Raw genomic sequence first — 26,861 nt, 5'->3', positions numbered from 1 at the left:
CTCTCTCCAGCAGACATGTGTGGTATCTGGAGTAGCGGTAGGCCCGTTTGGCTCCAGTTCTAACTCCAGTCAGTCTGCTCTGCCCTGCGCAGTCAACCGTCAGCAGCGCCACTGGGTGCAGGGATATCCCGATGAAAAGGGAGACTGTTCGGGGGTAAGTGTCACATCTCTTCCAGTAAAGTCGGCTCCGTATTTATCTGCCTTTTTTCCTGCAGCCTCCGTGTATACCGTTGGCAGACACATAGGCGTAAACGGAACAGTTTAGTTTTTGCCTGTTTGGTGACAGACACTGGCCAAAGGCCCGGTGACCCACATTCTTATCTAATGCTGCATGTTAGCTAGCTAGCTTCAGTTAAAAGTGGGTTGACATAGATACGGCACATTGTTGCAGACGAGTTAAATGCTCGCTGCATTACATTATTAAAAGTCGTTAGCCAATGGAAAAATAACCTCGGTCTGCTTTGTTCTTGGATGAAGATCCCTCGGCAGTGTGTGTCATGCGTCACAGTAAGTGTGGTAAACTATAAAGCTGTTGTTTTGCTGTAATTGACGTTAGCAGGCAAGCTAGGTGAAGTTAGCCTTCTAGCAATCACAGCCCGGTTTGCCGGCCGGCATCGCCGGCTGCAGGGAGATAAGACAGATAAGATGTGCTGTACCTGTGTTATTCACTTCAAGGCTGACTTCACCTCAGTGGGCTTTACGTTCCCAAACACCGTGCACACCTCACAGCATTAGCCTTCGTTAATGAATATATCTGTGGTAGCTGCGTTTCTCTTCATCATTGCAGTCATGTTATCGCATGTGACTGTTCGGCTGCTCTTCGTTCAGCAGATATGTTATTGATCACGAAGTCTCCCCATTAGTCTGCCAGGCTCGATGAGAAGTGTATCAACTGAGCCGGCTGACAGGTGACTTCATGGACCTGGATCAGAGTACTTGATCGTGTCTGTCATAGGTCAAACATGTCGTACGTTTGAACCTGCAAACACACAGGTCAGGGGTATGCTTCATGTTAGGACTACAGAGGTTTCATTTCAAAACTGTAATTGAGCCTTTTTTTGACAAAGACATTTATTGAGACATAATTGAAACATAGGTTGTCACAGTAATAGCTTTTTATAATATGGTAATTAAATAATTATTTACATTACAAAAACTGCAGCTTCTATTAAGGCTCTCCAACTTTTGCATTATTTTTCCAAGCTAATACTGTCTTTAAGAGTTTGTTTTCCAATATTTTATTATATTTTTGCATATGGCAGAGAAAGCTGTGTTGGCCCAGTATTACCTTACTCCATTTATTTCAAAGGCACATGTTTGATAGGGACTAACTGCAGCACTGAAATGCTAAGCTCACAGAATTTACCACCCGGTGTGTGTGTTGGTCAGAAAACCAATCAAAGCCCTTAAATTTGATATCGGTATGGTCAGTACAGGTCAGTTGTGATAATTTATACTTTTGTGTTTGCACACAATACAATCCAGAGCTCCATTTTCACCATAAAGAGCTGTTGGAGTTGTTAGTGGGGCATGGAAAAATACTTTGACACCTTTTTTTTTATGCTGGCGTGCTGCAGGTTAGTGGAGGAAAGAAGGACACTCTCTTTCTCTGTGAGTCCATGCATCCTAGATTATTGCCATTATGTTTTGTCTCTTGTACATCATTGTTCCTTAGCTGCTTGTACACATTGGAACATGTCATGGTTTTCACATTTCTCTGGGTTTATCATACATCTGAACTGTAGTGCATTTGACTTATTATTAAAGACGTATTGTACATTATGCATAGTGTACAAAAAGTGGACAAGGTGCAGAATATAGCAAATGTATTGAAATAGATAGGAAGATCAGACTGACAGCAGCAGCAGCAGTGATGAGGGATGGTGAGGAGCACATACAGATTACTTCATGTGGCTAACACTGAAACTACTGAATGTCTGTCATAGGTCTCTTTCAAATCAGATGCAGTGTTGTCTGGGTTTGTTGACTCATAGTCAACTGATTGAAGAGATCATCCCTACATGAGATGTGCAAAGGACTGCTGATGTAGTAGTACATATTGCAGATGTTTCTGCATCTTAGGTGGAACAAAAGGTTGACTGTCTGTGTGTAATCGGCCAGGCCTTGGGCTTAGAGTAGTGGCTTAGGGATGACTGCTGTAGCGTCATTTCTTCAGGGTTATCTTCCTGCTGACATCAGAGCTACAGCAGCTAGTTGTACAGAATTCAAGCACCACATTCCATTCACTGGACATTAGTGCTCCACATCCATTTAAAATGTATTTTCTAAGATTCTATAATTTCATTAGTCAAGGTCAGCCATGTGTTTGCTGTTGGAGCAGCTGTCAAGAGGCTGAAAACGTGTCAGTGTTTTGACTCTTTGTGAGAGCTGACCCTGACATCTCAAGTCATTTGCAGTAGAATCTTGTTACTTAGAAAAAGAAAAGGTTTTATATGTAAAAACCGCTGCAGCATGTTGGGTTGACACTCAGCTTAATCTCAATGGTTTGACTTTCTCTTCCCATTGTGAAGTGAAGCATTTGTTTAAGTTGGTTTAGGACATTATCTTAGATCAAAATGTTGTCACAGTATTTTAAAATGAATTACTTTTCACAGAACTAGTTGGCATTCTCTTCAGCTCGGTTTCACTTTCCTGTGTGCTTTTAAATGATGATGACGCAAGCTACCATTCATTGATGTGGCCCCTTTTTTTTTTTTTTTTTTTTACTAAAATCTGCTGTTTATGTTTGCTTAATGGAGACGGTTACTCACAGCCAGACTGACACTTGCCACTACACTGGCCATGTACGATGTAATGAAGTTATATGTCACCCAGTGCAGGAGTATGATCTGTTTTTCTTTTCAATGGAGGTTTGAACAGCCAGAGAGATATGCCATAATCTGGTTGTCAGCTACACAACTAATTATCCAGATAACTCTGTTTTTGTTTTTGATATGACAACACAATTTCCTTCAATAGGAAGACAGCGCTGACTATAATTACAAGGCTAATAAAAATAGGGTATCGTGTGTTTTCTTGTCCCTCATGTTAGTATTAAAAAGTAAAACATCTGAAGATTCGTTTCTTATAGGTTTCTCGTTGTGTCCTAGAGCGCAAAGACTGACATCAGCATTAACCGCTGACAAATCCTTTTTCCTCACAGGATGTTTTCTGTCAGACCGTGAGATTCACAGACTTTGAAGTAATTTCTTGGTGTTGAGCTGAAGGGCTAGTAATAGTAAGCCACTATAAAGACACCATAACTGGAAAAAATGTACATTTCTTAAATTCTGTTGTTACTATACTTACTAAAATTGATTGTTTTTATCACTAAATATCTCTGTATTGATAAACCAAAAAAAAAAAGAAAAGAAGAAATGACATGACATAATCTCAATTTATTGTAGCGATGTTATACACATCCAGAAGATATATGCCATCTTTATGAAATACAGAAGACATTCAAAGTAAAGTAAATGATTTCAGACAACAGTTGATTCTTGTAAAACTGGAAAAAGTTGACCTACATTAAGATCAGGGGCAATCAAAAAAACTGTCGTAGAGTCTTCCTATCTGATATGATCAAGAAAAAATGGGTCAAGTTTGTTGGGACTTCCCTAAAACGTAATGTGGGTTGTAGTGCAAACTGTTGTAACTGGTCTAACAGAAATACCACCATGATTTATAGCTCTTTATTACCTAAACTAGACTTGGAATACAGTCTAGTTTTTAATCTTCTTCTGAATGTTTTAACACATCACAGAATGTGAGATTATTGTTGTGATTTCACACCTGAGTCAAGTAAGCTGTAAGAATTTAGCATAACAGCTGTGAAAAATGTGACAAAATAAAAATGACTAAATACAGGCTCCATAAGGGATTTGTTGTCTGCAGCCGTGGTTAACTAAGCCAACTCACAGGCTTTTACTATTGACGCTGCCAAGCCTGTAATTTACTGCTTCTAGTTACATCCACACACTACTGCTTGTAGAGGCATAGCTGGTAAATTGTAAACACTGTAAAAGCATCATGTAGAGGGAGCTAAATAAAAATGTTATCTCAATTTCTGTCATTTAGTCATGATTAGATTATTATTATCAGGTAAGCATGCAAAACACCGGCTGGCTGCTGTTCTAGGATTTGCTTTATTTCTAGCTTTGTTATTGTTTTTTCAATTTTCTACGACGTGATATAAATTTTATGATTTTTGAGGTTAAAATGTTCTGTGAAAAAGTCTCAAAGTACTATTAATCATTGTTAGAAAATATCCAGGCTTTACACACACACACACACACACACACCCATAAGCACCGGTTTTTCTGAAAATTGACAATGATATAGATGCTTCTTTACATTGCCTAGAAGCAGACAGACCACCCTCCCAGCTGATGGCCAGGGTCTTGGACTGTGAATGAACTTAGAAGAGACCCGTGTGTGTGTGAGCGCGTGTGTGAGTTCAGAGCTGTTCTATTATTTCCGCAGTGCTGTGGGAGGCTGACGATGACCCAGATGTTTTAGTTCTGATTCAGTGATGTGAGTTGCTTTAAGCCACTCATTTGTAAATTTAGCTTTTTTCTTTCTGCTCAACAGGTGAAGAAAACAGACAAGATTATCTACAAGTGAAGTGAAGAGTTTGACTAATTAACCATTATTCTAAGGAAAAGGTAAGACCTCCTGGACACCGCTGTTGGTTGCTGTAGTGGACTGTTTAAGGCTTTTAATTGATGTTTACAGACTGACAGCCTGGGATAATTAGCAGTTTGAATTCTAATTCATCAGGAGATGCTACAGAGCTATTATTCATCCACCCTTCAGTGATGGACTATTTTTGATTTGCAGTCTGTCATTGTGAAACTAATGAATAATTATGAACAAAAATTATGTCGGCTGAGTCACTGGAGCTTTTCAGATCATTTTCTCATGAAATGATGCTGCTATAGAACTGGTATCCTGTGATACTCTTGGTTAACCTGCTGCTAAGATTACAGCATCTGTGTTGTGCATGTAGTGTTTGCAAAGATGGCAGGTCTGGATAACTAAATGTATGGTATATTTATTTAAATTTGCCATTTTCTTTTCTAGAGCTAAACATCTCCTTTAAAAAAATCTCATCTTATGGGTCACACATTAACCTTGATAAGACTTAACATATGTGATTTGAGAGCCTTTGTTTTACTGTCAATAATATTATTATTATAATTATTTGTTGAAGTCAAGATGGATAACAGACTGATGCAGCAGAGCCAGAGGTCATCTTTTTCTATTCCCAGTATTCCTCCTCCTTGAAGAAAGCTAATGTCCACATTAATTACCTCAGTTGGTATCCTGATAGGGCACCTGTTTCAAGCTGAAGTAGCTCAGTCCCAAACAGAGACAAGGACCAGGCTCCTTTGGTCCTGTAACTTATTTCTTTGGGCAGGTTTTTTGTTTACAACCAACACAAGTGGCATTATTCAAGAACAGACTCACACAGGTTCCCCTGAAGACATATATCTTTTTCACACATACTTTAGTACCAGTACTGACAACAAGACCTGTTAACTTTTGTAGAAATCTGTGCAGTTCCATCTAAATCGCTTTATACAACTCCTTAGTAAAAGCTAGAATCGGTGTATTTTTGTTTGATTAATGAATAACCAATTAAAACGTTTGCTGTTTTTTTTTTCTCCCATTGACTTATTTACTGCAGTGTACGTCTAAATAGGCCTTGTGGGATTATTTAGATCCCATATCAGTTGTTTGTGAGTTATGCATGATTAATTTAGGAGTGTGGTAGCAAAGAGTGAAAGTGCTCTTCTTATCTAAGATTAAGTGCAGTCAATAAAGTGTGATTTTGGCCTGTACAAAGTATGTTGGGTGTGCTGTAGTATATTAATCTGTGTTATGTGGTATGTGAAGTGGTCCAAAGTCTTCTGGGAGGAGACCAGGCCATGTGCACACATAGAGCAAAGTTAAGTAGAGGATTACTTATGCTGCTGCTTGTCTTGTATTTTCGCCGTAGACTGTGGTCTATCTGGGTTGTAGGTCTGCAGTCATTCTTGATCGCTTCCCCCTGTGCTGCCAGTCATCCTTCTGAACTCCAGTGACCCAGTTGGCATCAAGATGAGGCCCCTGGCTGAGGTCCTGCTCCTCTGGGACAGGAGGCCAGCAGCAGTTGAGAGGCCCCTGCCAACCACTGCTGCTTGCCTCTCAAACATTCCTGTCTGTGTGCTGTGGAGTGAAAATGCAAAACAAAGACTTCTTTTATGCTGCTGGCCCTACAAATGTGTGTGCAGTCGGTTTGATTGGTGCATCTGTGCAGCAGTATGGAAGGCAATGTTGTCAAGATTGTTGGGGATTTGATTGCAGGCTGAATAATCATGACATTATTAAACTCATCCTCAGCAGCATCTTTCACCAGCCACCAGAAAAGAGCTCTGACTGTAAACATCTTCTAATTGCATGGATGCCACCAGGATGTGCAGACCTTGAAGCTGCCTCTCACAGGATGTGTGACTGAGTAATTTATTCGTTAAAGTGTTGCTGACGATGTGTGTGTGACCTCCTTGGCAGCTATTTGGTGGTTGTTAAAACTGCATAAGATTATCCTAGATATTTCCCAGCACTTGGAGCAGAATTAACACCTCCTTATTTTATCTGCTACTCATCTGTGTACCAAGTCTGTTCTGCTGTAGGCTGTAGAGGATAGAGAGTGATGTTCCCAGTACTAAGTAGGTTTTTAAATTACAGACAGTTGACTGATTTAACAGTCTTTCTAGAAATCCTGGAAAAGCTGTGGCCTGTGTTGTGACACCTGGGATCAGGGAGGGTTCACAAATCCTCTGCTCTCGGGTGTCAGGGTGTGATGTGGATGATGAAGAAAACATAAGGGTTGCTATGAAACCAGAGATAACCTAATCATGTGACACACGACCTACCAGACAGTGTTGTCTGCAGATCAGTTTGAAGTCACACAAAAACGTCCCTGTTGGAGGAAAATGTTTCCATTTGGAGGGAATTTAACAGATATTTGACGCTGAAGTTAGTCTAGACAGTCCTAAGGGTAGGTTTCTGATGGGCTGAGAGATCATTCAGATCGACTGAACAGCCCCATTTGTATGCTCTCTCTAGCTCAATCAAGTTACTCACTTTGGCTGTGTATATGCATTTATAAAAGAAAATACATGTTATGGCAGTGGTCCCCAACCACCGGGCCGGGGACCGGTACCGGTCCGTGGGTCATTTGGTACCGGGCCGCACAGAAAGACTGAGCAAAACATATATTTTTCATTATCTGAGTCTGAAAGCTGTTTCATTTATAAATCGATCAGATTCATCCGCCTGTGCCTTTAAGCACCTGCCCAGACGCTTGTCTCGGTCACGGGATACGGCCCCCCAAAATTAAGCCCACAAGCAGCAAAAATGAATAAAAAACAAACGTCTTTGGAGAGCTTCTTCGGAAAGGGGAAAAGGCCTAACGAGGAGACAGAAGAAGAGGAGCCTACCCCTTCAAAGAAAAAGAAACCCGCATTTAAAAGACTATATCAGGAGTCCTATTTAAAATACGGATTTATTGCAACAGGTGATTCTCACACACCAAGTCCGCTCTGAGTGATATGTGGCGACAGACTCGCAAATGAGGCAACGAAGCCTTCAAAACTGCGAGACCAAGCACCCTGCATTAAAAGACAAGCCATGGAAGAAAACATGAACAAGAACGACTGAAGCAATTAATGACGGCCAAAACAAAATTACGGAGTGGACTGGACATAAGAAACACACTTCGGGTGTCATGTCTCCCATTATCCCTAGATGGGACCGCCTCATTGCTGAGAAAGCTCAAAGGCTCCCACTAATTAAGCATAAGAGTAAGTTGTCTCTTTATGCACTTTTTTTTCTGTGCCGGTCCGTGAAAGTATTGTTTTACATGATACCGGTCCGTGGTGCAAAAAAGGTTGGGGACCGCTGTGTTATGGGATATAGATAAAATTGGCATGTCTGCTGCATTAAATGATAACAGCTTTGAAATTAAGCTAAATGTCAGAAGGTGTAGGTTTCACATAATGTTGACTGTGAAAGGACTGTAAACAACTAGAAAAGGGCATTTCCTGAAGAAAATGCAGGTTTGATTGCTGCAGCTGAAGCATTGCTTTGTATGCCTCTGTGTGTCAGCCTGTCACCATGGTAACAGCAGAGGACACCTCAAAAACCACTCCAACTTTGAGAGCCCGGCGTGCGGAAACGATTCAGAATTAGAAAATTCTGAATACAAGTTTGATAGAGCAGCATCTAATGAGCGTTTCAAGACTAAAATGGAGTCTGTAGCTTGAAATTTGTAGGAGATACATTTGGCAGATGATGCAAAAATTGCTTAATATTTGAAAAAGTATAATTTTTGGAAAAAAATTGAAGTAGACCCGGAATGTCCTCTGTGTGGTGAACATTTTGATAGTTGAATGGCTGAAATCGGTCACTGTATGCTGAAGATACGGAAGAATAAAAAAGAAGAAGAAGAAAGGGTGAAGAACAAGAGTTTGATTACCTAGCAATGGCAATCAAACTAATAAACTATAGACAATTTCATTGACTTGCACCTTAATTATTAATCCATCAACACATGAACTGAGACTTAATGTTCTCTGTAATTAGGTGAAATTATTGTCTGCCAAAATTGGTCAGACAATGTCAATAAAAATTTAGTCTAGGGATTTCTTCCCTAAAATGTGTCCTTTACAGTGTTATTCAAACTGCCACAGTATAGGAAGACTTTGACAACACTGTAAATGAGAGAGATTTATCCTGAAATAAAGACGCATTGCAAGAGAAGCTGGCTTCCATGCAGAGGCTTAAGACTGCCTCTTCATCTGTAAATCCTGCTCCAGCCTTTGCATATGAGCAAATAGGTTCTCTCCTCTTTGCATGGTATTCTAATATACAATAATATGATCCCGGCCTGCAGTGCTTAAACCTGCCATGTATATTATGGTTTTTTGGTAGTTAATTCATATTGCTGTATAAAATGTTAGTTCCATTTTTGCTCTATCCTCCTTATTTAGTATTAAAACACTCCCTGATAAAGAGAGTATGATTTGTATAGAAATGGGGTGGAATGATGAAGTGATGATGTCCACTGCGTGAAAGACTAGTGCAGAATGTTTACAAGACATATTGCAGATCAACCCCTCACAGTGGTTTACATGTACACACTGAAGTTCAACACAAAGGGAGTTTCTCTCCTCAGTCTACAATTCTTTGTGCATGATGGAGGAAGCATCAGCCGTGGAGGAATTCGGTCGAGCTATTTTTACTCTGCATGGTGTGGCCGGTTGCTATGGTGTTGCCCATTGGCACAGTTGCTGTGCTGGCATCTCAGTGTGGGGTGTGGCGGGGTGCGTGATGAGCTGTGCCATAGATCCACTTCAGAGTGACTCATATCCTCAGAGCTCTGCTGCCCTACATCTGAGTATGCAGGCACACACCCACGTACACGCACACACACACACTTGATCTGAGACATTCAACAATCCTCTATGAGCAACATAAAAAGTGACGATAAATGAGTGTTCTCTATGTGTCTGTAATTTTAAGTGGTCCAGGGTGAAATATCTCACATGTGTGAGGTGTGTTAACCTGAATCCTGCTAGTACTGCATGTGCTTGACGTTACTGAGAACTGATAAAGGGCTGTTGAGCATGCAACACATCTGCATCATTTATTTTTCTTCTTGACGTCTGTGCCTGCTGAGGCCCGTGCGTATCATGTGATTAAATGAGGAAATGTGAGATGCAGGCAGTTTGATTCCCTTTTGTGAAGCTTCTTGCTGTGTAATATGGCCAGCTTTTAGAGGATTTGTGTTGACTGAGTGTAGTGTTATTGGTGAGAACAGGAAGGTGTTGCCTGTGGAGCTGTGATTAAGTTAGAACGGAGGAGGAGGAAAGTAGGTCATTGGGCCAGCAGGTCAGTGAAGCACAGATGACATCACAGTTATACAACCCCTGCTCTCACAGTTACACAACGCCAGCTCTGCATTGAAGCTATTGCTGCAACTTCTGCTAAAACATTGTCCATACAGCTCTTACTTTGCTTTCATCTCACTGACTGTCGTTACAGTTTTTTGCCTCTTTTTATGTCTTGGTGGGAGTTCTTAAGATGCCATAGAGACAAAATAGAAAAGCTGTTGGCCTCTGTTATTAAGTAGATACTAAATCTATAGTACACATCTCCACCCATTTTATAATGCAGCTGCAAAGTGTAATGGCCACTCTAGTTGACAAAGCAGTAATCTTAGATAAGACACCCATTCTCTGCAACATATTTTGTGTCAAAAGAGTCACATGCAGGGAGCAGTAAAATAACACTGCATAACTGGAAGCCAACGAGCCATAATAAAACCTGTCCCCCTTTTCTTACTGTTTTTTGTTTTAAGTGGTTTTGTATGTCTTTAGTTGAAGTTATTTGAAGTTAACAGCAGCAGGCAGTAAGTAATGACAAGGTTTTTCTTGCATATTTAGTATATATATACTGTCTATTCACAGGTTGCCAGTGAATAAAAAGAGAACCTTAAGTAAACTACATTAAAGTGAAAAAATATCTTTCACACAGGTTGTGATGGTAATTGGTACATGATGTAAATAGGTCAAATATTTTAGGCTTGGGACACTTAGGCCTCTTCACTTTTTAAATTTGTCATCTTTTGAAGGCTCACCTGCACAGTAAGTCATGGGAACTTCAAGGAGAAAGCATGGATTGGCTGGCAATATTTTATTTCTTTAATTCGCTGCCAGTTGTTTGGATGTTATTAGACTGTGATATTTAAGGATATTTGGCTCAACTTTTTTGACCTGTCTGAAGCCTGGGTATTGTTCTGATTCATGGAAACTTTAGACTTTTCTAAAGACTAGACTAGTAATTACCAGCTATTTTGTGCTACCCCTGGCATGTAATCACATCATGTTAGAGTTCCCCAGTCCGACCCCATCTACTCACTCAGGCATAAACTTTTTTTTTGGTGCAGTCATTAGCTTAAGTTGGGTAATTGGATGGTCAGACCTGAGCCATTTTGGCATGCAGACATGAAAAGCTGAAAACTGCAAGTCAACAGAGTGCAGTTTAGGTCAAGATCTCCCTCAGTGCAGCAGGTCTTAGCTGGCCTAAAGTCCAACAAGATCATCCATGTAAATAATTAATGGCACATCATGGCTCCCATACAAGATTTGACAGACAGCTTTATGTGTGCCTATGTGTGTCATAATAGATGTTCCGAGTCCATTTTTGGCTTACAGCTGCTTCATCATCAGGTTCATATATCGTCTTATATTATATATATATATTAGTCTTGTTTCAGGTGAAACAAAATCCACTAAATCCTGTCCTGATGTCCAGCCTATAGCAGTGAGGGCAGGGAAACCCTGTCTAGGGCAGGTGGTGCATCAGGTGTGAGACTGAATCTCTAGCTTAGCTGATAATCAAACAGCAGCAGGTGGCTCTGTTGGTTAAGTTTCATTGTCCATGTATTGAAGCCATGCAAAATATGACTTGTTAAAAAGCTGTTCTAATGCATGCAATTCTGTTTATGTGGCATATTCTGTGTACCATTTAAAATTGTTTAGAACTCTTTAATGTCCATTTTATTAATTTGTCTTTCTCTCTAACATTGATGTGAAGGCAAATTGAACATTACAAACAGAAGTGTTTGCTGTTTGGACCTCACAAGTTCTCCTATTATCTCATAGACTCCAATGTTGCTGCCATGTGCCACACGTATACCCGAAGCAGACGAAAAGCTCAGCTCATTAAAGACCTCTTAGCAACTTTTTGCGCCCTGATCGAAGAAACTTTCAGTGACAAGAATCCCGGAGGCCTAACTCATCTGGCAGCACCTTCCTCACCCTCTCACGGGGCGGGCTACACTGTCAGTGAGGTAAGATGTTTGTTTTGCCATAAATTTGTCTTAAGTTAATTAGTAGTGAAGACAAAGATCTCATGATACGTCGTATTTTTCTACAGGGTTCATGATTCATTCACAAATGTCTCCCTCACGATTAAAAGACCCCTCTCCAACACTGCGACCCTGAACAAAATACAAAATGACCTCAAGCATTGACAGGTAAGTTAAACAATCAGCCTTTTGGTGAATTCTAATAATTTTGCAGTGAGCTTATAAAATTTGACTGCGGAGTAAATTTTGGGGGACCTGCCCTAACTGTGGGTTCAATTTGCAGGGATGACAGCAGTATCTTTGATGGATTAATGGAAGAAGATGAAAAGGACAAAGCAAAGCGGTAATATCTCTGTGGTTGTTCTCAGTTCAAACATCTCTCGCATTCTCGTGTTCTCTTGATATTATTATTAGTTATAGGAGCTTCCTGAGTACAATTTCATTTGAAGTGCTACACCATATTATCCTCCATTCCCGTTAAGAGCAGATGTACAGTATATGGCTTATTTGTGGTTAAAACCATGTAATCATCAGAAATATTTTGAATCCACAGTGTGTCCCGTAACAAGTCTGAGAAGAAACGCAGAGATCAGTTCAATGTCCTCATCAAAGAGCTTGGTACCATGTTGCCGGGCAACACCCGGAAGATGGACAAGTCCACCATTTTGCAAAAAAGCATTGACTTTCTGCACAAACACAAGGGTGAGATGACTATTAGAAAACTATGCAGCATTCAGATTTATGTTCAGAGTTGTTTGTTTATATCCCTCTTTTTTTATCAGAAATTGCTGCTCAGTCAGAATCAACTGAGATCAGACAGGACTGGAAACCACCTTTTCTCAGTAACGAAGAGTTCACACAGCTGATGTTGGAGGTGAGGTGGATGTTTCACTTAAGCTTTTATTATTATTATTTATTTTTGCAAAAACACAAGTGAATTACATCAGATGATCATTGTGTCTGCCAGGCTTTAGATGGATTTTTCCTTGCAATTATGACTGACGGGAACATAATCTATGTCTCTGAAAGTGTGACATCCTTATTAGAACACCTACCTGTGAGTACAAGCAGTTTCACTCCTGAATTAATGATAAGATACACTTATGTGTCAGTCGCTGTGGTGCAGAGATTCATTGGTGTTGTCTTTCAGTCTGATCTTGTGGATCAGAACCTGTTAAACTTCCTGCCCATGGGGGAACATTCAGATGTCTACAAGGCCCTGTCCTCTCACGTCATGGAGGGAGAGACACCGACACCTGAGTATCTAAAAAGTGAGTGGAATATCTGCATCTTGGAATTTGTAGTTGTTTTGATACGATACAATAGTATTAACTGGCAAATAAGCAATGTAGTCATTTATCAATTTCCAAAATTTTGTTTAGCAAAAAATCAGCTAGAGTTCTGTTGCCACATGCTCCGAGGGACAATCGACCCCAAAGAGCCCCCTGTCTATGAATATGTCAAGTTTATTGGAAACTTCAAGTCCCTGAATAACGGTGAGCTACCCTACACAAAGTATGCGCTTGGAGCTGAACTCTTTTGGAAAGTTTAATTTTTTCTTGTTTTTATTTTCACCAGTGCCTAACTGTACCCGAAATGGCTTTGAAGGAGTGATCCAGCGATCGCTTCACTCTGCCTTTGAAGACAGAGTGTGTCTCATAGCAACTGTAAGGCTTGCCAAGCCACAGTTCATCAAGGTGAGATTCTTTAGCTGTTCCTTAACTTTTCTTTTTCCTGGTTGACACTTAGTTAGTTGCCTACTCAGGGTTTGAAACCCCTTACTTTTGGCACATCTGTTGGCAACCACTTTGTCTTAAAATACTATCATTTACTTTTTTGCCCGAAAATCGTGGACCTGAGACAGCAGAATGAGGAATGAATGAGAGAAACTCAAGTCATCCTGAACAACAGAAAGCGTTGTCTGTGGCTTTTAACAGATCATGGGTGCTATAATCAGGCTAACCTTGTTTCTGCAGATTCAGTGTAAATATATAATTTTGATTAATATTGTTCATATTAAAGTTCTACACTTCTTCCCTTATCCTTTACAGGAGATGTGCACTGTAGAAGAGCCTAATGAGGAATTCACCTCCAGACATAGTTTAGAGTGGAAATTTCTCTTCCTGGATCACAGGTACAGTGATTTTAAATGAAGATGTGTAAACTTTGCTTTACTTTTTCATGACTTTAAAGAGACCCATTTGGTTCAATCCTGTGTAAAACTACCTGAAAAGGAGAAATGTGGTCCATTTCCAGATTGTTAGGGGTGTGAAACTACATGAATGTGAATAGATATGGGATTTAAATCAATACACAGATATTGAAATGAAAAACAAATGCATAACCTATACTATACAAATATGCAAATGTAACACAATTTTGCACATGTAACACAACTGTGCAGATTTTCTGTTAAACCACAGCTTGTTCTTTATATCATAACACTGCAAAATAGTGAGTATAACTGAGCTGAGTGACTTATATGTTCCATTTCTCTCAGTAATTTTTACACATGATACCACATGATTTGTGGTCCTGTATACATAAAGTTTGAGTGGGTCTTCATGAGCATGTTTCTGGACCAGATAACATGATTAAAAGAACAATAAGAGCAACCTGACCTGCTACCGGTCACCTGTATTTGCCCTGTGAGCCCACGTCATGTTGATGATTCACCATGACATCACTAAATTGACTAGCCTCTTAGTTTCTATGTTATAAATGAGTGTGGACATAAACTGGAGTAGAGCTAAAATGTGGCATACTTATTTCCTGGGGACAGACCAAAGGAAGTGAAAAACGGTAAGAGTAATACTGCTATCGTACTTGATTCAAGACATTACAGGACAATTTGTTAAAATGTGACCTCCAAGATCTCTCTGAAGTGTAGCTTGACTTACTAAGAATAGTTTTACACATGCAGCAGAGATGGAATGCTCATCTGTGCTAGTGTGATTTCCATAAAGAATTACAGAAAAGTAACTGTGCAGTGATAATAATACTGGTACTTAGCCCCTAAATGACAGTTACTTCTATACATATGTTCCTAGGACAGTCTGTACAGTCTGTGCACAGAATAGCTTCCAGTGACGTGTGTCAATAATATTTACTGTGCTTGTCCAGAGCTCCCCCCATCATAGGCTACCTTCCATTTGAAGTCTTGGGTACGTCAGGTTATGACTACTACCATGTAGATGACCTGGAGACACTGGCCAAATGCCACGAACATTGTGAGTACACATCTATCAGCTTTCAATAAGCTGTACTGATCCACAGTTGTCAGCTTCTTCTTGAGCTTTCAGATGTGAATGTCAATCTTCTGTCTTCTGCAGTAATGCAGTATGGCAAGGGGAAGTCCTGCTACTACAGATTCCTCACCAAAGGGCAGCAGTGGATCTGGCTTCAGACCCATTACTACATCACTTACCACCAGTGGAATTCCAGACCTGAGTTTATTGTCTGCACACACACTGTTGTAAGGTACATGGAGGATTATATTTCCAGAACAAAGTCGTGAAACTTATCTGTGTCTTTCAGTTGAATTGAGATGAAATGTTCATGTGTGTGATTCTCTGTTTCACTGTTCTACAGTTATGCTGAAGTCAGAGCAGAACAGCGCAGAGAGCTTGGCATTGAGGAGTCACTGCCTGAGATCTCAGCTGACAAGGTGAGACAATTGTCAGACATGAATTACTAAACCTTAATAAAGACGTAGGCCTGGTAGTGACCTGTAACAATGCTTTGTAACAGCAGTCCCAGGATTCAGGTTCTGAGTCCCAGCTCAACACGTCTAGCCTGAAGGAGGCCCTGGAGCGCTTCGACCACAGCCGGACCCCCTCAGCCTCATCTCGCAGCTCACGCAAATCCTCTCACACAGCTGTGTCTGATCCAGCCTGTAAGCGCCTTCGGACAAACAGCTGTCCATTATCAAGCAAGCCACAACTGATTTCTTTCATATTCATTATGTTTGTTTTAATCAGAGCGACATGTTTATGTTTCCCCCATCAGCATCACAGATGAAGCTTCAAGGAGATAGGAGTACACCAGGTCGCCAGTCTGTCTCTGCTGTGGAGATGACATCACAACGAAGATCATCTATCAGTAGTCAGGTCAGACAAGGAAACAGAACTGAGTCGGTTGTAACATTTCTAAACACAGTAACTGTGTCTGAGGGTTATAAGATTTCAGAAGGACTTTGTGTTCCTAACAGACTTCATCCTTTCTTCTTGTCTTTTTCAGCAGTCTATGAGCTCCCAAAATACTGGGCAGAACATGGCACCATCCATGGTTTCACAACAACAACAGCAGCAACAGCAGCCACAACAACAACAAGTTCAGACCAGCGGCCAAGTACGATACGCATCTGATTAGTTTTAAAACCGAACTTACAACAGCCACCTACTTGCAGGGCTCCTAATGCCTTGGTCTCATTTTATAATAAGACTGTAACCTTAAAAACTGTTTGTTGGCTAATGGATCAAGTCATAAATACAACTTGCATCTTTTTTTAGCCACAAGAAGTTAATTTGTAAAATACTAAATCTGTCCTTAAAAGCTACAACAATTATTATATTTTGTGTTTACACGTCTTTATCATTGTATGGTTAAAGGTGCAGTTCTCCAACCAGTTAGATGCCATGCACCATCTAAAGGAGCAGCTGGAGCAGAGGACCAGGATGATTGAAGCCAACATTCAGCGACAGCAGGATGAGCTGCGGCAGATCCAGGAGGAGCTGCAGAGAGTGCAGGGACAGAGTTTGCAGGTGAGGCCTGCTCAGGCGTGTTTGGACGTTTGAATGAGCAAACCGAATAGCTCACTAAATACACTGTTCAAGCTGGAGTCTGATTCAGTGATATGTGTCCTAGATGTTCCTGCAGAAAGGATCTGGAGGACTAAATCTCAACTCTGTTCAGATGGTACAGGGGAACGCTATCCAGCAGGGGGGGACGCTCAGCATGCAGAGCCAGGTGGTCTCTGCAGGGACTCTACAGAACAGCATACAGCAACAACATGCCGTCCAGCCTCAAACCCAGCAACAGGCACTCCTGCGAGAACAGAACACAGCTCTCTCACAGGTCAGCCAAAAAAAAAAAAAACATATCGCCTTTTCTTTCATTAAAAACACCTGACACAGTCCAGCTTTGTGTGTTAGAAATCTTTTCCTCCCTTATGCTATAGCTCATGTCACTGTGGTCTGTGCGTTTCAGTCTCAGCGGTCATCTCTCACTCTACAACCTCACCAAAATCCTCTGCCAGCATCGATCTACAACACAATGATGATCCCTCAGCAGAGCCCTGCTAACGTAGTTCAGATTGCCACAAGCCTCGCACAGAATACTGTACCCAACACTCCTGCTGTGGCAACATTTGCACAAGACCGCGCAGCTCAGATTAGGTTTGTGCCTTCTTTTATATCAACTTAATTTACTGTTATCAAATGGTTCCAGGCCCCGTGTCTGTGAGCTCTAGTTAAACTGACTTGGCCCACTTCCTGTCTCTTACAGATTTCCTGCAGGTCCTCAGCTGCTTACCAAGCTGGTGACGGGACAGATGACGTGTGGGGCAGTCATGGTCCCCACGACCATGTTTATGGGCCAAGTGGTGACGGCCTTTGCTCCTCAGCAGGGCCAGACACAGACCATCAGCATTTCCCAACAGCCACAGCAGCAGCAGCCGCCACCGCAGCAGCAGGAACAGCAGGTCCAACAACAGTCACAGGTCACAGCCATGCAGCAGGGCCAGGCTTCACTGACCCAGCAGCAAACACAATTCCTACAGGTAACAAAGTGTACAAAGTAGGCCCATGCTTATCCATCATCTGTAACAGCATGTACACGTTGATTCAAATTTAAATATCAGGCTAATGTTGCCAGTTTTAGTAGTTTAGATGGCGTTTAGTTTGGTGTGAACACATTGCTTCTTGGGTGTATTGATTTAAAATGCTGCCTGGTATAAGATAAAACACGGTCCTTCAGGTTAGTTTCTATCCAGCTAATCTTTATTTTTCACACTAGGCTTCTCGGCTCCTTCATGGAAACCAGTCCACCCAGCTGATCCTGCAGGCAGCGTTCCCTCTGCAGCAGCAGGGCACCTTCACTGCTGCAGCCCAACAGCAGCAACAGCAGTTACAGCAACATCAACAACAACAACAGCAGCAAAAGCAGTTACAACAGCAGAAACAGCAACTTCAGCAGCAACAACTGGCCCCTCACAGAGCAGATAGTTTGTCTGACCGCTCTGCTACGCAGCCACAGTAGCTGGCTGGCACCAATCAAAAGTGGAGCAAAATCAAGCGTCTTTGTGTTGAGAATCTAAAGTGCTGCTCTGCTGAAAGTGCAGCCTGAGGCCGTGCTTCAGAGGCTGAGAAGTGAATGGATGGGCAGGCCGCGGCCTCCCTTCTTTTACAATGATCCATTGCTGTTTGCACTTAACTCCTGAGCACAGAGTGCAGCAGAGGACCCGAGACTGGGCTCCCTGTGACTCTGGCAAGCAGGTTGTGGCTCTGGGTTAAAGCCTTTCCTCCAAGAAAACAGGGAGCCACAATCCCTGCTGCAGACTACTCCTCGCTCCCCCCCATGGCTCCGACCGTGTGTGTTTATTGTGTGTGCGTGCTCTTGTCCCCGTCACAGAATTCTTTCATGCAGAACAGTCAGTGCAGTGAAGATGTATACTTCACTTCCAGGACATCCTGCAGAACAGCCAGAGGATTGTTCGTTTGGGATGTTTTCTCCTATTCTTGTTTTTCCATGTAAAAATAATTATGGGTCAGAAAATATTTTTAAGAATGTGTAGTTTGGACTTTTTCTGTACAGAATATCATGTGTAATATATTTTGTAAATATACTGAAAAAGAAAAAAACTAATATTTTATATGATGCATGAAATGAAATGCATAATCTGTTATTTGCAGCTTTGAATATGCTTTTTTTCTAGTATCGTAAGACAAAAAGATCCTATAATGCTCAGTGGTTGATGTCTTCACAGACTTCCTTTCTCCAAGAGGATGTGTTTGTTTGTGAGTCTGCAAAGCAGACGATGCCAGTGTTGTTTGTTGTCACAGTTCGTTTAGTCCCTGGCCCATATTTTTACACAAAATGGCAAGATATTTAAAATTATTTTAAAGATTATTATAAAGATGTGCATAACAAAAACACTAACACTTGTACTGTCAATGGAAGAGACCTCAGAGGTTTAGCAAGATGTATGCTAACATAATCCATATCTTCATATCCTCATTCTCACCACTTCTGTCAAGCCACACTGGCACCTGAAAATACTGTATTCCACATCCTGATCCTTCATTCAGCCACTCATTGCATCTGGGTCAACAGGGCATGCAGAGCACCAAGGGTCATCCATCCAGGTGCTCCCTGGGAGGCCCCATTCACCTCTGTGGCAGCTCCAATTCATTAAACTAGTTCTTTGAGAGGCATCGTTCCCACACAGAGATCACCTTCTTTGAACTTTATGAATCAGGAAGAGAGCAGCCACCAGTGTCTTTATCTGTAAATTCATCTTATAGTTACTAATCAGAGCTTAATGTGCATTTTATGAGAACATTTCTTCTTATTGCTCTGCACACTGCTGTGTAATTAACAGCAACTCTTTCTGTTAGTATAAATCAATGCAGTACATGGACACAAGCTTCCCAATGTTTTGCCTACACTCCTGATAATCAGGTGTTCTAAGTTTTATCCGTTCTGGTAATGCATAGTTATAATGGATAAGAAGGAAGCGTTTTGAGTGAGCAAAGCTGCTAATCTGCTGCCAGAAAACCAAAAGGTTGAGCTAAAAAAAGGTCCTTAAATGCTCTACAAGTAACCCAGTTAACAAGCAGTTATGTGAGTCATTGTAAATGTAAAAATACTTATTATAAAGGGTGCATTAATAATAATAATGTCATTGCTACAGGAGAGATTGTAAGAAGAGACATTTTGCCGATTCCTCCTGTCATCCACTCTTGTTCTCATCAGAATCCCAAATTATCAGACAGTTAAAATATTTCCTTTCACAGCAGGCTTTTTAATACTTAGTTTGTACTTTCTTTACATTTCCATTCAGGAGATCCCAATCTCACTGCAGACAGACATCTACTCTCCTCACCCCCACCCTACACTGGTTTATAGGCCTGCCTGACAGCCTCCACACCATCTGATCTACTTCACTGCCAGATGGTATGAAGCTGACAGCTCAACTTCTTCTTCATCTGTATGAAGTGACAGACTGAGCTCTACACGTGGTGTCAGTCACTCTTTGACCTTTGGTATAACGTGTCTGCTGCAGAATCTCCTGATGATAAGAGTGTAGTGAACTCCTACAATTTTAGTTTAAATATGTGATCTATACCACACTTAATTGACAATGGAACATTACTAACAGAGATATCGGATTCATTTCAGGTCTTTTCTTTCATCCACTCATACACGTTTGGATTTGACAGGAAATAAATCAGTGAGCATGTGCAGCAGCTATTTATCATGATATTACAAAGCTTTGCTAATAATTAGGACCAGATTCAAATGTTAAACTCTCACTCTCAAAACAAAGGTGTTGGTCTTTCTATCGTGTTTCCCTTGTTGACAGACATTCTGCAGGGTTATTCATACTTGATTTAGATATTAATATTTTTCTCACCTCAAAACTTACATTTAAACTTGCAATTTCAGTGGAACACTCATTTCAACTCATAGCTGATATTAAAATGTCTAGATGATGCATTTAACTACCACATCTGACTGCTCTCATGTGTAAATTGTTTCCGCAAGAGAGAATTACAAAATGTAGAACTGATAATTTCCCAAAATTACCACCACCTGCTCCTTTACTAAATCCACTAATGATTCATTCTGTTCATAGTACCTGCTTCCTCCACTGTGTTGTTTATGCGTAATGTTCCATTAATATCTGCTCATAGATATTATAATCTGTACTTGGCACACAGCACTTCTCTCCCTCCCTGTTCTTTGTGGTACTGCAACACATATCAGTGTTTAATGAGACGATAGCTATCACTTACATGTATAGTGGTCCTGGTGCTGTGCTGTATGTAAGCAACAGTGGAGTTTGACACGAGTGGTGCAATATACCTTACAAGAATGTATTGAATATCATTAACGTGAATATTTTGCATGAGATGTATAACTGCAGGAGACTTTGCACAATGTATGATAGGAGATTCAGTTAAATAAGAGAACTTATTTTTCTAAACTTCTCAAAGCTAGCGTATAATAAACATTTTAACAATATTGGTTTTAAATGAAAAACTAACCATTTATGTTTTCTTTATATATGAAGGATCTGAACTAACTGTGACATACACACAAGGCTCCGAAACAGTTGTGAGTTTATGGTTTTGAAAAGACTTGGTATTAAATTTAAGTGCCCCCCCCCTCCCTCCAGTTCTTGGATTTAAAGTTGCCATTTTAAATTGTCCCAACATTGAATGTTATTCAGCATTTCAAAGTTCCAAATACATGAGGGGAAAATGTTAAGTTATCCAAAGAGAGGGAAAACTCCTGGATTCAAGCCCTTGACAAAAAGAGACAAATGTTATATGTTGTGCAGTTCTGATGTACTCAGTAAAATATCCATCAGTGTTTTCTCTCTACTTTCACTTCATATTTGTGTGGCTTTTTTCTTTGGCTCAAGAAATGAACTGCTGCGGTGCACTAAATCTATGCTAATAATGGGTTAATCCATGCCAAATACACCCCATAAAGTAGTGGCAACGTCACTGTCATGTTGGCCAGAAGATGCTATAGTGATCCAGATACCAGTGCAACTTTCTGATAATGCGCCCTTTAAGCAGGGATTCCTGATCTACTTTAAAATTATGCTGCATATGTGTCATTTATAACTGTATCATTAAAATAACATGCAGCTCAGCTCCAATCTATAGTAATATAAATCATAACATTTCTGTAGTGTATAACAGAAACACTATTATAAACTGCTCCACTACTGCCACCTGCTGTCCAGCTTCAGTGTAAACACCGACTTTTAGGTAAAGGTGCCAATCTTAGAAAGCATCGTGTTTGTTTCTTGAGCCAAATCCTTTAAATTCAAACATAACTTTAAAGCAAATGTATGAATCGTTTGCTCCCCTCAAATTCAAAAATAAACCTGTATGAAATGTCTCAGCTTTTCTGTATGTTTCTATGATTACCTGTCAAAGATGTGTCATGTAACACAAACACATTGGTTTAGAAACAAGACAACACATGAAACATTTTTATTGAGTATTTCAGATTTTCAACCAACCTGTATGACAAACATAGTTTCTGTTTCACAGCTGGATACGGCCTGTCAAATATTGACAATGCAGCTTTAACCTGTTCACTTAAAAAAATAATTCGATTCCTTGTTTATAGTCACCTCTCCCACTTTTTGTTTTACAGTACATATATGCCTTCAAGGAAAGATAAGGAAGCTAAATAAATAGCATTTTAAATAAAATGTAGGTGTAATGTAGGTTGGAAGTACACTGCTGTGTTGCGATGTCGCTGAAGCTATAACAAAGCTAACAGGACTGACTTCTGCTGTGTGTTATGTGCTGGATAAGACATGATCCTGTACCTGATGTATTCATGTTTACCTTCTGTCACACTGACATCATAGTTTGGGGCAGTAACTGCAAGATTCATAGAGGAGGAAGAGTTATCCTTTGTTGGTGAATACTGGCCTATTGTCTACCATTTAATCTATTTATTCACCTTAAACCAGCATGAGAAATTATGATCCACCTTGATCGCTGTCTCGGTTATGTGATTATCATTTTCAAGACGTGCTAATTCACAGATATTAATGTACTGTGAAGAGCCACACTGGGACACAGAGGTACTGTAGTGGTTCAGGACTCTGCTTGACTACTCCTATATGAAACTAAGGGGGGTTGATGTTCGCTGCCTCATATATAATCTCAAATTAAATCACTAAATTCTGTGGTTTGTGCTGCTGGTTCTGCTTCAGAGTGACGTAGGCCCACTTCTTATTAGCTCACACTGAGAGCTGGGAACAACAGAATAACATGAGCTGCTAAACACACGGCAGCCCGGACCATGAATAGTATGCTGACAGCGCTAGGGCTCATGTTAAAGATACAAATAAAGCAATCATTAAACATTTAAAAACAAACAATAAAGGCAAAATATTTTTAAATGAACATTTGACTAGCTAAGAAGGTAAGAGTGTGAGGATAGAGCTGTAGTTTCTGAGCCACAGGACCTTGTAGAGAGTGTCAGAGGGCAGCATTCAAAAACAAACCTATCTCCACTCTCCTACACACCTCACAATGAGAATACAGTTCTCACAGAGAGGATGTGTGTTCTGCCACCATTCCTAGCGGGCCTCTATTACTCAGTGTTTTCTTCTCATTGAGGTTTCTCAAACTGGAAATATATTCTCAAGGTTTTCTGTTCTAAGTCAAATGTCTACACTTGAACGAGAAGAAACAACAGTCAACTACACCTCCCATGAGGCTTTGGTGCAATACAGGTTCAGACTCAGGAGAAATGTTATTTAATGCCAACCTCCACCTCCATGAGAAATCCCACTGATTCCCAGACTGCAGTGGAATAGAAGCTTTCTAGGAAAGGCAAACAGGACTTCAACTCCCTGTTTGACCCGTCACAAATACAGAGTCAAAACCACAGCAACGTATTTAGAAGATTAACCTGAAAGTCTCTAATCCAATTAAATTCCACCTTCTGGCTTGATGAAGAGGGCAGAGAAGGCAAACGCCAGAAAAACAATCCCTCCAATGATTGTAACTATGGAAACAAGAAAGCAAATTTAATTTGACAACTATCAGTTTCTGCACTTCCTTATCACAGATCAACTGGAATATTAAACATGAAGTCAGTCATTATTGATTTTCTTCACAGTATTTACATCTGATGCACAAATATAAACAGATGATGGAAATCTTCTTGTAAAAACTGATCTTTTCCAGACAAATTTGACATCAATACTAATGAATAACAAGTAGATCACAACGCTGAATCCAGTGTTTATTATAAAATGGTAGAACGCCCCCAGAGCTGTAAACCTTGGGGAAACACTGGAATCCCTTGGCTGCACTGTCTGCTCCCCAGAAATGAGCATGTTAACTGGTAACCAAATGAGGAACGTGTTTGTCAAGTTACTGTTTCTACCACATGACGCTTCCCCCACCTTTTTCCCCACTAGTGAAGCCAACAACATAGTCCAGGCTCTGTGCTCCATGATTTTAGAGGGAATTTGAGACTGAAGCACTTTTAATACATCAGCAGGCCAATTTGCCTAATCTCCTATCTGTGGAGTCACTATGAGCTAACAGAACTGTTACCCCTGAGCATTGTGGAAAAGCATCTGAAATACAGATTCTTTAACAAACATTAATTAGAGTAAATTATTGCTAAAAACCATCTCACCTGTTCTGACAGATATTTTCTGGGCGATCATCCTCCCTCCAATCACAGCCAGTCCTGTGCACAAACAGTGTCCAATTGTGCCACCCACAGCGACCCCAAATGGATCCTGATAATTAAAAACAAGGACCATGTTATTGCTACAGAAATGCATTTCTTTATTGTAACTAGCTGTGTACTGATATAGCAGTTAGGTGGACTTTTTGTTTCCCAGTTTAGCTATCCCATGTCGTTTTCAGGCACTGTTTTGTAAACAATAATTTAAATGTTGAAACTAAACAGCTGTGTGCTTTAAAATAAATGTACAAACCTCCCGAGCAGCTAGGATAATGGTGGTCAGCTGAGAGCGGTCCCCCCACTCTGCAAGAAAGGTGAGAGTGAAGGCCTGGACGAAGACGGGTGAGATGAAGCTGTGCCACTTTCCCTGAGGCAAGGTGGTCCCTGATCCAGCCTCCACATCTGCAGTCCCATTAATGAGCTTAGACCGCTGGAGCTACACAAATAAAACACACAGGGACTGTACAACATCACTGCTCATAATGGTTTATTTACAAATTGAGGCATCATACTTCTTCTCTCCTACATATAGACCTGCCACCGACCAAGGTTCAGGTACCTTATTCACAAGATTTTTAGATAATAAGGTGAAGTGTGATCACTCCTCTGGATCAATCTACAGTGTGGTTGCACTTCATCACTGTTTACACTGAGGCTGTTTCACATCCACAGCAATAGGAAAATGTCAACACATCCATGTAGTCTGGTGATAAAAATGGTTTCAGGACAATGAAAAATCTGCTAATAAATAAATCATGCTGACATACGAGATATACGTTTTCATCTTTAAAGTACGTGAGAGCCTTGCTGGTGATGAAGTAATGTGTGCAATTTGATACCAGCTGGTAACCAAACCCAGTCTGTGTATTTTTGTGTGGCTTCTTAAGTAAATTATGCATGTTTATCGTACATAGTGATGCCGTGAAGTTCCAGGAATCTTTCTAAGCTTCAAACACATAAGTCAACCTACCTCTTCGTCCTTCTTCTTGATCTCTGCCTGCACCTCCTCCAGCTCCTCTTGACCTTCATCTGGACTCATTTTCAGCCCCTCTCTCAGCATGCGGACACCAAAAATGGCAAACAAGGCAGTAGACACATAGTATGTGTAGATTCTAGGGATGACAGTGGTGGCGTAGCCAAACAGGACTGTGGAGGAAATACAATAATTCGTAATTGGTACCTAAAGTAAAGTTAAAAACAAACAAAGCAAAAGATTAACGTATACAAACCAGAAAGACAAGTCATGATTCCCAAAGCCAGCATAGCCCCTAGCAGCACGGTGAGGCGGTTGTAGCGCATGGCCATGATGGCTGCGATGAAAAATGTCTTGTCTCCCAATTCTGAGACAATGATAACAGAGAAAGAGGCAGCGAAGGCATGAATGAACCCCAGGTTTCCTTTAGGAGAGCCATCTTCAGAGACTGCTGGAACTTCTGGATGGGGACTTGAGGCTTTCAGCTGATAAAGTCAACACAGCAGCACAGTGTTAAGTGACCTACGATACACGGTAATTGATAAAGGTCAATATGTTAAGTTAGGTTAAGCATAAAAGAGAACCTTCGCCCAGCTAACGCTACACCCGGAACTAAGTGCGGTGAGTTAGCATGTGATGGCTAGCTCGGAGGTGCTAAGTAGAAGCGTCAGCCCCAGTGTCAGAGACCGCACCATTCAAATGGTATTGAACTGTTTATTCAGTGAAGTGTAAGTAAAAGCGCTCACCTCTTGTGGGGGCTGCTCTTGAGCAGGTTTGCTTTCCTCTGGAATAGCAACAACTCCGACCGACAACAACAACACGGCGGCGAGCGAAAGCAAGACGCTCATCACATTTTTGTTAGCCCGTCCATATCTTCCGGCGACCATGAGAGGCATTATTGCTTCCTAAATACCAACCAACTGGATTAGCTTGTAATGTTCTCTCCTGTGAGTCACTTTATATCATCGGTAAACAAAACCAGATAACTTCATATTAGCAGCCTGTACAATTTGAGGGACTCTTTGATGACACACGTCACGATCAGACTAGACTGACTGACTCAACCTTGCTGCCTCGTTGAGGAACACATTCAGACAAACGATTGGGCGATCCAGGGAATGACGCAGGCGGGTATGCTGACGTATGCAGTAGGCCGCGCAGTGATTGGACAATTCCACTGTCGGTATCTATACCTTTTAAATACGTTACAATTCACACACTTCTGTAAAACGGCATCACGTTATCATGATAGGTTGTTTCCCTGAAATCAATATAATCTGACTGTTTCAGAATAAATATTTCCGTAACTATCCATCCAGTGGATCCTAATCATTTGCTTTTTGGCTAGAAGTGTAGTGTATATATTCCCTGATCACATGTGTAAAATATCATTTTACAATATTTGTGGTTCTAAAATAATAAGCAAATGGTAATATTTATGAATCGTATTTGACAGTGGTTATGTAATGCAGAAATGAAATTACAGCTACAATATTTTACATATCA

At 40.7% G+C, this 26,861-nt stretch overlaps 2 protein-coding genes across 7 annotated transcripts; one reads left to right on the top strand and one right to left on the bottom strand.

Annotated features, from left to right (window-relative positions):
* clocka (clock circadian regulator a) lies at positions 1-22,015 on the top strand. Of its 6 annotated transcripts, none has more exons than XM_028403332.1 (23): positions 1-154; positions 4,591-4,664; positions 11,712-11,899; positions 11,986-12,085; positions 12,201-12,260; positions 12,471-12,619; positions 12,700-12,791; positions 12,885-12,974; positions 13,068-13,188; positions 13,300-13,413; positions 13,496-13,614; positions 13,969-14,051; positions 15,041-15,147; positions 15,250-15,397; positions 15,509-15,584; positions 15,671-15,812; positions 15,926-16,026; positions 16,160-16,267; positions 16,528-16,680; positions 16,784-16,993; positions 17,126-17,313; positions 17,423-17,696; positions 17,933-22,015. In XM_028403332.1, exons 4-23 carry the CDS (start codon positions 12,066-12,068, stop codon positions 18,173-18,175), a joined length of 2,598 nt encoding a protein of 865 aa, XP_028259133.1. In that variant the 5' UTR covers positions 1-154; positions 4,591-4,664; positions 11,712-11,899; positions 11,986-12,065; the 3' UTR covers positions 18,176-22,015. The 6 variants fall into 6 exon arrangements, with proteins under 6 accessions (XP_028259133.1, XP_028259131.1, XP_028259132.1 ...); XM_028403330.1 differs by having other exon boundaries at positions 16,157-16,267; XM_028403331.1 differs by having other exon boundaries at positions 15,668-15,812.
* A 104-nt stretch (positions 22,016-22,119) lies between these two features.
* On the bottom strand, positions 22,120-26,438 carry tmem165 (transmembrane protein 165). Its single transcript, XM_028403335.1, has 6 exons — positions 26,102-26,438; positions 25,612-25,840; positions 25,353-25,528; positions 24,636-24,818; positions 24,329-24,434; positions 22,120-23,686 (listed from the first exon to the last, which is right to left on the bottom strand). Exons 1-6 carry the CDS (start codon positions 26,249-26,251, stop codon positions 23,610-23,612), a joined length of 921 nt encoding a protein of 306 aa, XP_028259136.1. The 5' UTR covers positions 26,252-26,438; the 3' UTR covers positions 22,120-23,609.
* Between the last annotated feature and the right edge of the window lie 423 nt (positions 26,439-26,861).

Source organism: Parambassis ranga, chromosome 4, assembly GCF_900634625.1.
Source record: "Parambassis ranga chromosome 4, fParRan2.1, whole genome shotgun sequence".
Classification (NCBI taxonomy): domain Eukaryota; kingdom Metazoa; phylum Chordata; class Actinopteri; family Ambassidae; genus Parambassis; species Parambassis ranga.
The sequence above is the reverse complement of the archived record's forward strand: the minus strand, read 5'-3'. Positions and strand labels throughout refer to the sequence as shown.